The sequence below is a fragment of the Anser anser genome, assembly GCF_964211835.1.
Source record: "Anser anser genome assembly, chromosome: W".
Taxonomy (NCBI): domain Eukaryota; kingdom Metazoa; phylum Chordata; class Aves; order Anseriformes; family Anatidae; genus Anser; species Anser anser.
Genome location: NC_139731.1, coordinates 7,802,066 through 7,814,427, shown reverse-complemented (window position 1 = coordinate 7,814,427; position 12,362 = coordinate 7,802,066). Strand labels below are relative to the sequence as shown.

At 40.3% G+C, this 12,362-nt stretch overlaps 1 protein-coding gene across 6 annotated transcripts in view; it reads left to right on the top strand.

Moving 5' to 3' along the window:
• Nucleotides 1-1,091: 1,091 nt before the first annotated feature.
• Nucleotides 1,092-12,362, top strand: part of LOC310888627 (zinc finger RNA-binding protein-like) — a 46,523-nt gene continuing 35,252 nt past the window's right edge. For 4 of the 6 annotated variants that reach the window (XR_014575975.1, XR_014575976.1, XM_083815518.1 and 1 more), the window contains exons 1-2: nt 1,092-1,368; nt 1,722-1,806. Coding sequence is in view for 4 of the 6 variants with exons in the window: in XM_083815518.1 (XP_083671644.1) it covers nt 1,107-1,368; nt 1,722-1,806 (347 nt within the window). In the remaining 2 variants the exon portion in view is untranslated. Of the gene's footprint in view, nt 1,369-1,389; nt 1,513-1,721; nt 1,807-12,362 lie in introns of those variants that run through there. The other 2 variants (XM_083815520.1, XM_083815519.1) reach the window with 1 other exon arrangement.

The following is a 12,362-nucleotide window of genomic DNA, read 5'->3' as shown; positions in this document are numbered from 1 at the left end:
TTGGTGTACTTCCGAGCACTTCCCCGTGCAAGGATTACTGTACACCAAATTTTCCTGGTGTACTGCCAAGCACTTCCCCGTGCGAGGCTTACCGCACACCAAATTTCCCTGGTGTATTGCCAAGCACCTCCCTGTGCAAGGGCTTACCATACACCAAATTTCCCGAGACTCTTCCTTTCTCTCCCTTATCTCACGCTTCGTCCGTCTCCGGCCGCACCCCTCGCGGAGCTACGGAACCGCGGATCAGGACTCCACACTCGCTTCGTACAAAAGTACGTCTCAATCACACATCACACATCACACAGTCTCACCCGACCCCCAAGGCAATACTTAATATTTCTTACCTTGGTCTGTGCACAGAGTTACCGGATCAATTCTTAAAACCCGGAGTGCCTACCTTCTTCCTTTTCCCCAATACTTCACGGATCCTGCCTCTTTAATCAGTCTCGGGCCCTCTGTCAGCTCTCCGCAGAACCGCCACCGTCGATGCACAGGACCGCTGAAATCAGCGGGGCATGCCTTGCTGCTGCTGCAGCGGTGGGGCTCCCCGGTAGGTGACTGGATCCCGGACGAGCCCCCAAATTGTGAGAAACACTCCGTAGCCAATAACATAGGCTCAGGCGAGGATCTCAGTGAAGTAGTAATTTATTCGCGATTGCAATGGCGGGCGCCCCACAAGCAGGAGAGCACACCCACTAGTTCCAAAAACACAGTTTATATACTTTTTGATGACAGGACCCTCCCCTGTTTCCCCACTGGAGTGGGTAATCCAGGTTCACAATCTATCTGATGCTTCACAGACAATGCCTGGCCTTCAGTTGCCGGCCTGTTTTTGAGGTGGTAATGTTTTCTCCCCTTATCTGGCTTGACTTAACATAGTGATTTTCACCTGATTGCTCTAAGGAGTCTGGTTGTCTGCATTTTAGGAGGTCACCTGCTGAGCTTTCTTATCACTGCAAGCATATCTCAATACCACATTCCTTCCTTCTATACAATGTAACACTGCAAAAACAACATTTCTATTCCCACATGCCTGCATAGGCAGGAATGAGAAATCGGCCCTATAGTTTGCCATATAAGTTAAGGGGTACGTCTGTGGTGTGATTATGGGCGCAAAACACGGTAATGGAGGGAATAAGGAGGGCGGTACATGCAGCACTCCCTCCCGCCCGGGCCTCATGGAGCAGGACTACACTTCCCAAGAGCCTTTGCACATCCCGCGCATGCGCGGCAGCTCCTGCGGCGTCAAGCACGCCCTTCTGCGGGCGAGGGCAGCAATGGGCCGAACTACAGCTCCCAGCGGCCCCTCGCACATCTCGCGTGTGCGTTCGGCGCCGGCCCGGCCGCATTCCGCTGTTGTCGCCGGAGGTGGGTGGGGACAAGGGGGTGATTGTGGTCGTAAGGGGGAGGGGGGGGGGAGAGTTGAGACGAGACGAGACGTCACGTCACGTCGTTGCTGCCGCTACCTCGGACTCATGATTCCTATATGCCCGGTAGTTTCGTTCACCTATGGTAAGTAACAGCGCTTGCGGGGGGCGGCTGCGAGGCGGGGGAGGGGGGAAGTGGGGGTCCTGAGGCACCGCATTTCACTAGGCGCTGCCGCGCTCCTTCTGTCTCTTGTCCGTCTGTCCACTTCTCTTACCCCCCGCCTTCTCTCCCTTCTTCCTCCTGTTATGGCCCCGTCTGCCGCCGCCGTCTCTTCTCGGTTACCGCCGCCGCAGTGCCCAGCCGGCTGGGAGAAGATGCCAAAATGGCTACCGGCAACTACTTTGGATTCACCCATAGTGGGGCTGCTGCTCAGTACAGGTAACTGTCGCCACTCTTCCCTTCCCCACCCCGCCCTCCCTCTCTTCTGGCCGGGCCCGCAGCCCCCTTCTCCCCTTTTCTGTCCCTGAGGGGGCTCTCCCCGCCCCCTCGGGGGGAGCCTGTGGCTTGCCGCCTTTGCTTGTCCCCCTCTGGGGGCCTCTGCTGCACCCCGTCTCCCCGGGTTGGTTGTGCTAGGGACCTCGCTCGCCCGCACTGCCGCGGGTGTTTGCTTATCCTGCTGCCACCCGTGTCCCCTGTGGTGTGGGGGTGGAGCGGTGGAGCTGGGCACCACTGAGGAGGAGGAGAATCAGTGGCAGCATCAGGGCTCAAGGTCCTTAATTTAAAATGGCTACTTGCAGTCAACAACACCAGAGAGTTACTGCCTGATGCCCTGGGCTCTTCTCCTTCAGTTCCAGGGAGAATGGGGCTTGCTCCCTAGGTCTTTGCTTTCCCCTCTGTCAGAGTGGGAGGACAGAATCCTTTCTAATGTATGTCAAAATGACACCAGCCCAACCTATGGAAGACTGGATGAGTAAGGCAAGAGCTAAAGCTCCAGAAAATACAGGGGATGGTCCTATTCTACTGAAGCAATGTTATAATTAATGTTCTGTCTGAGAAAATAGAGAATGTACTTTCAGGGCCAAGCAAGCACCTTTTAAAAAGATTTTCTTATTTGGATATCTAGGACCAGGGGCAAGTCTTAGAGTGGAGCTCAGGGACCTGAAACTGTACCGCTTTTATGTATTATGACATACTCCCTTAAATCTTGGTATCTTTGTGCATCAAAGATGTATTAGAGTTGGGGGAAAAAAAGTAATAATTGGTAGCATCTGTTGTCTCTTTCTGAAATGAATGTATTTAATTTGGCAAAAAAAATAAATAACTAGTAACATCTTTACATTTTTAATTTGTATTTGAGTAGCACCTTGAAGCCAACATTTGAATCCCCATTATTTGTTTCATATATCTCTAATAAAGATCATCTTCGACACCTAAATTTGACTAATGGGAAAGACAGAAGAATAAAGCAAATATATCGGAGATTATTAACAAACAAATGCAAATGTGTGCTACTGTTAACCAGCTAGTCAAACTTGCATATCTGGTGTAGTTTCAGGACAGTACAATTTCATGGAGGTCTTGCAGTGACACTCAAGTTGGTGCATGTGTTCTTTCCTGGAAATGGACGTAAAATGCATTTATTTTCATTTACTTCCAATGTTGAATAGTTAAAGGAAGGGATTAAACTTAGCACGTCTTCTAGTTCTTTTAAGATGAGGTGCTCACGGCATATTTGTGTTACTTGACAGTTATAGTGAAATTTGAAACTGGATCCTCATGGGATGTAGAACAGTTTTTAAATAGCATAGAGGATTTTCTTTTCTTGATAAGAAAATAAATGATCTTTAAGTGAATAATAAACTATGAGATCCATATGACTGCAGTTATGAAGTGGAGATGAATTTTTTAAATTATTTTTCCTTTTGTTGTGGAGCTGAGGAGATGTATAGATTTAAGAACCCGAACAACTCAGTTGGAGTTTCCTTTTGCATTGCAGTATTAAAGTATAATTGGAATAAAGTTCAAGTTCAGAACTCTTTTCCTAGTTAATCATAAATGCGTTCTTGAGAAAATGGAAAAACTGATCAAAAGGTTTTTCCTTTCCTACCACAAGTATATCAGTAAGACTCTGTGTTCTATAAATGGTTTGTATGTGTATCATGTCTGAGTGTGATGAGAGACAGTGATTGGTGTTCAAGTGGTCTTTTCATAAGAGAGAAATTTAATATTTTGAGCAAAAAACACAAATTGCTTAAAGTATCTGAAAGGGGGTCTTACCTTCATAAAGCGGGTTTGACAGGTCCTTAGTAGCTTATTTACTGAGTACTACAAAATGTATATTCTACTTTAGCATATTTTAGAGGTAATGGCATCAAGGTAAGATAATTGAAGATGTAATATTGCAACAAGCTCTTTAAGATTGTTACCAGTATTCAAAGTATCATAACATATAAAAATAATAAAATTCCTGTCTCATTAGAGAACAGGCTTGTAGAGAATACAAATGAATGTTTATCTGCTAGCTATCACGAAGGTGGGCCTCATAACTCTACAGTAGACTTTTTCTGGCCACAGAACTACTCTGTGGTTTTCAAAAAATTGATCAAAACAGCAGGTTGTTTTAGGAGAGTAAATTAGACGCTTGCAACTGCAGACCTTTTTTTTTTGACGTAGGCTTTTTAGAAGTTTTACTCCTGTGGGTATTATAGAATGCAACAAATGTTCATAATAAACATGATTAGTCACACTTTTGGGTTCTCTTGACAAAATGGCCGTCAAATTCTGATGCATTGGGAGAACTTCAGGATAGAACTTTAAAAGGAATCTCAGTGCTTCTTTATGATGATTTATAGAATCCTGTTGATTTCAGCACTTCAGTTAAGTGCAAAAAAGTCTTTGCAGTTCTTTTTAGATATAGGCCTTACTTGGAATATCTCAAAGTGAAAAAACTGTTAAATCTTCAGTTGAAAACATGCAGATGGGGGAAAAAAAAGAACTTTGCATCAGAAAGTAGAGAGTCTAAATAGTTTGAGATATAATTTCAAAGGAGAAAATCCGACATGCTAACTAAGTGATATTTGAAAGGTGTTTGCAATAGAGGTTTTCCATGCTTAATTGTAGACTCATAGATGACCAGAATGAAGCCTGTTGGAATTCTATTTGCTCAAAACGATAAGTCGAATTTGCTTTAATGGTAGTTAAGATGCAATGTATTAGAAGTGTTGGGCTCAAGGAAATAGCTTTGTAACATCAAGAAATGAAAAGATAATTAAGCTATTATTGGTATAGAAATTACTATGCATCTTCCTATTATTCTAGGTTGTTTGTGGCCATGGTGGATCACTTAAATACTCTCCCATCCTTCGTGTGCTGGGTGAATGATTGGTAGCTGCTCAGATGTTAGAACTTGGGTTTGGGAGATTCATGAGCAGAGTGTTCAAGAGTTGATAACATGTTTACTGTTGTAACATGTAAGCAGTATAGCTCCTGAAATGACTAGATAAGAAAGGGAATAGATGTCTTTATTTGCTCATAAATATTAGTTTTCATAAAGCACGTTTGAAATCTTACCTTATTTCATACTTAAGGGCAGAAAAAGAGCTAAGTGCCCTTTAAACCTATAAATAATGGATTAGAAGCATTCTTGTTTCTTTTAGTGTTGTTACTGCATAAAATTTCCTGCTGCCCGCTTCATTTAGAATTCTTCTATGAACTGCACATCAATAATATCATGACTTAATGAGAGAAGAATTAGATTATGCAAATACCCATACAGGAAATTTCTCTGCAATAGCTTTACTTTCTGTTGATGGTGGTATTAGGACCTAACATAAATCTGCATGCAGTGCAAAACTCATCTGTTACTTATTTCAGTAACTGTATTAATCTATTTAGGAGTCTGAAATAAATGTGTAATTTGGTGATACCAGTCCTCTTCTCTTGTGTGCGCACACTCCATAACTCACATGAACCACTGCGTATCTCCAATTTGAAATGAAGAGCTTAATATTGGCTTGTCTTTCACGTGTAAAAAACAATATTCACATTCTTGATTTGGTGCTGTAGAGTTATTGTTACGCTTTTATTTTAAAGTTGGCTGATTGAAACATGGGGATGCTGGTGGAGAGATGAGAGCATTGAGAAACATTTGGATAGAGAAGTGAGCTTTTCTTTGCTTGCAAATGTGATGGTCTCATTTAACCAACCTTGTGTTAAAATTTTGGTTTCAAGAAGATAGAGTAACTCTTCGAATTTCATCTTAGTGATGTTCTTACCAAGGCTCTGCTGTAATGAGACAGGTGGGAGATCCTTGGGTAGTTAGGAGTGATTTGTTAACTTTAAATTGCCCTCAAGTAGTGTGAATATTATACATTCAGTATTGTGAGCTGTAACACATAAGGGCAAAGGAAGCTATTTGGGTCCAGAGCAGATCATGATGCCTGTGAGTTTAGGTTAGGATGCAGTCTTCTAGGCAGCCATGTGGAAGTGAATTCTTGCAATTATAGCTAGTGTGGCATTCAGGTGCTGTGCTTAAAATGAATGGGGAACAAAAGTAATCATAATTTTATCACAGGATGAACCTACTTATATTAGAGTGTAAAAATTGTAAATGCTTTCTTTCTGTGAATTTTATGACTGTGGTGCCTTGAATTGCATCCCATCTTAAAGGTTATGCGTTTTTAGCAAAAAGTCTTAATATGATCAAGCTGTGTATGGTGCTGATTCTCCTTTGCTCAATCTATGATAGTCTTAAGTGTTGTCTTAAACATGCTGTTCTATCTTGCTTAATGTACACAAGAAGCCTCCATTAAGCTAGTGCTGTTTATGCAAAGATTTTTGTAGACTTGTTTCCAAACCAGTCAGGTGTCACCCTCAAGTGAGATATGCCAACATTAGTAAGGCAGTAAGGAGCTCTGGGTTTGTTAGCATGGGCTGTGTGCCAGTACTGCAGTTGACTATTGACAGGGAATCAGAGGAGGTGGTGGTAACTGGGGAGGAAAGGTGCCTCAGTAATCAGAGGAAGCTTTGTCATTTGTAAGAGTGAAGTCTGCCAATGAGGTGAAATTTGCAACAGGCTCATGACTTTAAGAACCGAGCACTTGGGAAACTTTTTCTGTTAATATTAAAGTCCTTTGTAGTTGTAACCTCAAAATGTATTGATGATTGCAGGCTTAACTCTGGGGTGTTAAATTATTTGTAAAAACTTGTTACCTAGATGCAAAAATGGTAAAGTGTAGTTGCGTTATTGGTACCTAGAAAAGCAAAGTAGTGGCTAAAGGCAGGAAATATAGAATGCTTCAAGAATTGAATACATTTTTCCTTACTAGTGAAGTTTCTCTCACCTAATAGAGAACTTGCCAATTTTAGTTTTTTTTTTTTTTTTTCCTGACAGGGAAAATGTTAGTAGCTAGTATTTTTTCAGGCAGATGTGACATCTTGAGCTCAGTTCTTTTTTGTGTTGTGCTATCATCGTGAACATGGCTGTTAACTAGACTCTTGAATAAAAGCAATGTTTTGATGATGAAGGAAGTAATATAGGGAAGAGCCATCTGTTGTGTGCAACTGAGTATGGGGGTGGTAGATACAGAGCATTTATTGCATCACTGTTGTAGATGCTTGCAGTTATGGTCTGATGTACAGAGATAAACGTTACCTGATTTGATTGGTTTTAAAGCAGGTAGTGAGAATAAATGTGAAGATTAAACAGTAAAAGTATATTCAAAACATGAACATATTAATCTTTGAGATGAATTATTGATAGCACATGATTTAGCTATACGGTAGCAATCAGTACTTTTTGTTTGTAATAGAATGATAGAAGGATGTTCTTAGAAACAAGGAAGAGAAAGTTAAAATTGCTATAAGGAACTGTCTTTTTCAGGTCATGTGTAGTTGGACTGTAGAATGCGTTACCAGGAGCTGCTAAAATTTAACAGGATTCAAGAGAGTTGTACACTTGCATACCTTCAGGTCTCCCTTTGGTTTCTTAGTGAATTGCATTACAGTCAATATTTTGTTCACAGAATTGTAATAATAGGAAATATTTTTTGTTAAAGTTCTAAAAAGTTATATTCAATCTTCATTAAAGTTTGATGCTTATATCAAGTGACAGGCTGTAGAAAAACAGAAGTCTCTTCTAAAATACAAAATAACTTACTGTAACCGAATATTTTATTTGACCATTTTATGCTGTTTATTGTTAAGTGTGTTCAGGAGAAAAGAGTTGAATGATGATGATTATTTTTTCACTCTGCCCAACTTTCATTAGCACACCTGAAACTTCATCTGACCAGTTATTCAGTAGTTCCTCTTTATCTCCTTCTCTAAAGAAGCAGCAGGTTGTAGTGCTTCATTCAGTTTTTGGAGAGTTAGGTCATACTTGTTTCAATCTTAATATCACTGAAAGAAAAACTGCAGAATTACGTTCTTAGACAGAGCTTTGCTATTCTGCTATTGATAGAACAGTCTATGAAACTGAAAAATCCTGCAGTTGGGTCTCAATAAGTACAGTTTCCTTAACGCCAAAATGTTCTAAGAAGTTAGAGTTTTCAAGAAATAAGGCTTAATTGTTTTGTCTTAAGTTCTAGATATTTGTATTTTTAAAATTATGCTTAAGAGTAGTTTAAATGTCGTGTTAAGCTAGCCTGCAAATCGCTTCTTTAAATGAAAAAATATGCAAGAAACATGACCTTCCTCAGAAATAACTTCTTAACTATAATTTGGATTGAGACACTTGGTTTTAGCCTTAGTTTTAAATCTGTCAGAATAGCACTCTTCAGAAAGTTAAAACTAAATATACAACAATGTCCTTTGCCTCTAGAAAGAATGTTTTCTATGTTCAGTGCTCTAAACCAAGCTGGAATAGCAGCAGTTAAAATGTATGTGTTGGTTGTTAGTACATAGATACATAGGAGATGAGCATTTTTATATTCCTTGGGCTTACGTGCACGTGAACCGTAATTCATTAAGTTAAATCAGTTGGTGTGATGAAATGCAAGGCTTATAGGGAGCCTTATTTGTGCTATCCTTTTTATCTTTCACGTGCTGCGTACCCTGTATGGAAATACTGTTTTCTTCTGAAAGTAAATTCCCTTGACAATAAATGCTAAAGATATTAATTTTCTTAATGCACAGCTTACTTTATTTTCCACATTAGGATGTCTGTGGAGTATCTTACAATCTCAAGTCACCTGAAGTTATTACCTGATAAAATAGACAGCATTATATCCCTGCGTTAAATTCTCCTGATATTAATAAATAAATGAAATAAAACAATAACTTTTTCTACCTTCAATGTATTATTTTTTTTAGCAAAGCTTCACTTTTTCCAGATATTGGCCTTTTCTATTAAAAGACAGGAGCAAAGTGTTCTCAGGGGAGGATTTAATATTTATTTCTTAAATTTAAATGCTCTTAATTCTGTGTCATTCTTGGGCTGATAAATCACAGGAAATCTGATAAGCCTTCTATCAGTGTTGATCTATAAAAGTAACAAGGGACGTTTCTGCTGTATTAGATCTAACAGTTATAAGTTCTCATCTAAGCTTGTTTTTGTGAAAGGATGTTGCTCACTTGAAAACCTTTATTATGTAGATATTTAAATTAGACAAACCTGTATTGTTTTGGAACTGGACAATAATGTTTTGCTAAGTGGACACCAATTCTTCATTAATTGCTGTTGATCAGCAACATCTGCTGCTTAGCCAACTTCTGATCTAAAATAATTTTAAGCTTTCTACCATCATATGGAAAAAGAAATACAGACTTTCAAAGTGGAAAAAACACTTTGGAAGTCTTTCTTTTTCTATATCAAAAACACTGCTGCAGTTTCATTGGTGAAGATCTTTGTGCAGTTCAAAAGAGGTTTTCAATTGTTTCTTGAATTTTTTTTTTGAAAAGGGGAATAAATCTGACTGCCCAGCAGAACCAGAGTTTTAAGGAATTTGTTCTCAAGGTGTGGACTTCTTGGTGGTGGTGTTTTAATTTAACTTAACCAAATGTAAGTGTTCAGGCAGGAATTTTCCAGGCTAAATATCTACATAGAAGCATGCTTTTATTTTTTTAACTATACTATAGCTTAATGGATTTTGCAGTGTAGAATTGGGCAGAGGTCATCATTAACCCTTCAGGGCCTCTGTGTTTTGGAATGGGTCCAGTCTTGTTTAACATCTTCATTATTGATCTGGGCGATGGGGTAGAGTGCATCCTCAGTAAATTTGCAGGTGATGCAAAACTGGGAGAGTGGCTGACTCACCAGAGGACCACGCAGCCATCCAGAGTGACTTTCACAGGCTGGAGATGTGGGCTGACAAGGATCTGATGGAAAGGAGAAGCATAACAAGAAATTCAACAAGGAGAAGCACAAAGTCCTGCACCTGGGGAGGAACAACCCCAGGCACTAGTACATGCTGGGGGCCAGCTCTTCAGAAAAGGATCTAGGGGTTCTGGTGGACACCAAGTTGAACACGAGTCAGCAATGTGCCCTTGCTGTGAAGAAGGCTAATGAAATTCTTGGCTATATTAGGTGAAGTATTGCCAGCAGGTCAAGAGAGGTGATCCTTCCCCTCTACTCAGTGTAGGTGTGGCTACAACCTGAGTACTGTATCTGGTTCTGTACTCATCAGTACAAGAGAGGCATGGGCATACTGGAAAGAGTCCAATGGAGTGCCACTTAGTGGGCCACCGAGATGATGAAGGGACTGCAGCACCTCTCCTATGAGGAGAACCTGAGAGAGCTGTGACTGCTCAGCCTGGAGAAGAGGAGGCTTGGGGATCTCATCAATGTCTAGAAATACCTCAGGGGAGTGTACAAAGGGGATGGAGTCACGCTCTTTTTAGTGGCACCCAGTGCCAGGACAAGAGGCAATGGGCACAAACTGGAGCACAGGAGGTTCCCTCTGAGCATCAGGAAGCACTTTTGTGTTGTGTGGGTGACAGAGCACTGGGACAGGTTGCCCAGAGAAGTTGTAGAGTTTCTCTCCTTGGAGATCTTCACACCTGGACGTGGTTCTGGGCACCCTACTTTGGGTGTCCCTGCTTGGGCAGAGGGTTGGACCAGATGCCCTCCGGAGGTCCCTTCCAACCTTGGCCATTCTGGGATTCTATGACTTAAAATTTGCAAAGGGAAAAAAGATTTCTACGTGTTACACTGGTTGAGAATCACAGTTCTGAGTATACACAATACCAAATGCTGATACTAACACTGCAGTTACATTCACGGTCTTAAGTCCAGCTTACAATGTATAAAAGCAAAACACATCTGCCTTGGGAATACTTTATTTCACTTGGTGAAAGAATTTTCATACAGCAGACAGCAATATGGGCAAGGCTATTTCTTGTGGTGGCCTTTGCTCTGGGATGAATTCTACAAGATTGCAAGACAGTACATCCCTTCACCCCCCAGAAAATCAAGTCGACATGGGATTGGAGATTTAGTGTGGAGAAAGACATGGTCGCAGCTTACTGCAGAGAGTCTTATCTAGGAAGTTCAGTATCATGGTGGTATTTCATATGTGGTATTTTTCCTGATATTAATGCATTAGAAAGATTTGATTAGTATTTTCCTTCATTAATGTCAGTAAAAACTAGTATAGATGTTCTTCAAAGATTGTCAGTGGGTTTTTTTCAAAAAATACTTTTCTCATGCACTGTAGTCCAATAATTGTGAATAAAGACTTCATTCTCAATCTCAAGGTTTCTTAGGTTATGGAAGATAAGAGCAAGCTAGGTATACAATGAGATATAAAACTTGAAAAGAAGCAAGTTCATTTGGCAGGATGAAGCAAAGAGCATGGGGAAATAGGCATATGCATAGTAGCGGTTTAGGGCAGGTAGGGAAAGACAAATTAGGAGGTATGGTGCTGGAAATGGCCTTTTTAAGTTGACTGAAACATCTATAGAACCTGGAGCAGAAGACTTTAGTGCAGTGTGTAGACTGTAAACTGGCTGTGGCTGGGATAGTGAAAATACAGTGAAATTAGAACTGGAAGATCCTTATTGATTGATGTACATTGTTCCTAGAAAAGAGAAATTGAAGTGAGCTTGGTGGGAAAGCACTGTTGCTATTATGATCAGCTAAAGAAATAGGTTGGCGTGAATCAAAAATATTTTTTGAATGAAAATCTCTAGCAGATGAGGTATCTTTAGACCAATGCAGCAAAAGTACAATTTGAAGCTGCCAAGTCCTTTACTGATAACTTAAATCAAAGAATTGTTTGTTTTGATTTTCATCTGATAGTAAGCTAAAACACTAAGAATTGTAATATGAAATTGTCTTGAATTGAGTGGCCACAAGCTGGATTTACTTTAAGTAAACATTCATCTAGAACTCCTTTGCTTTCCTGGAGGTAATCAGAAAGTGACTGGAGAAAACCCTGAGAAACATAATCTACCTTCAAAATTAGCTGGGCTTTGAGCATAGGATTAGAACAGATGACCTCCAATGGTTTGTTTCAACCTAAATTACTGTGTGACTTTAAGTTTTGCCTGTTTAGTAATGCCAGTTGGTCTCAGTAGCTTTTGATATGAAGAGAGCTGGAACTCCAAATTTAGAGATGCTTATAAGGACATTAGAATTTATTTTGGGGAAGAAAAGAATTGACCCACACAGAAAACTGGTGAAGTTACCAGGACATTGAATTAGTTTGTGTTAGCTGTGCTGCAGTAATTGTTTGCATGTTCTTAGCTCATAGAACATATGGAGGAATTTAGTTCAACCTTTTCCCACTGTGTTGGATGATTAAGCTAAACTGAATTACTTTTTGTTGTGTTGGAGAACATGCACTTTTTTTTTAACCGTAGCTCAGCTGACATATTCATTGTTGCTCTAATAACTTGATCCCATGCCTAAGTCTTTGGGTCTTGTTCAGTGGGACTAAGTTGAAATACTTGATGAGGTGCAGTATGGAAAATTATTATTTAATGTAGAGATTAATAAAAGAATTGTAGAGAAGTACTGGTAGAGGTGGTTATTATAATTAGAAGAGTGATCATCA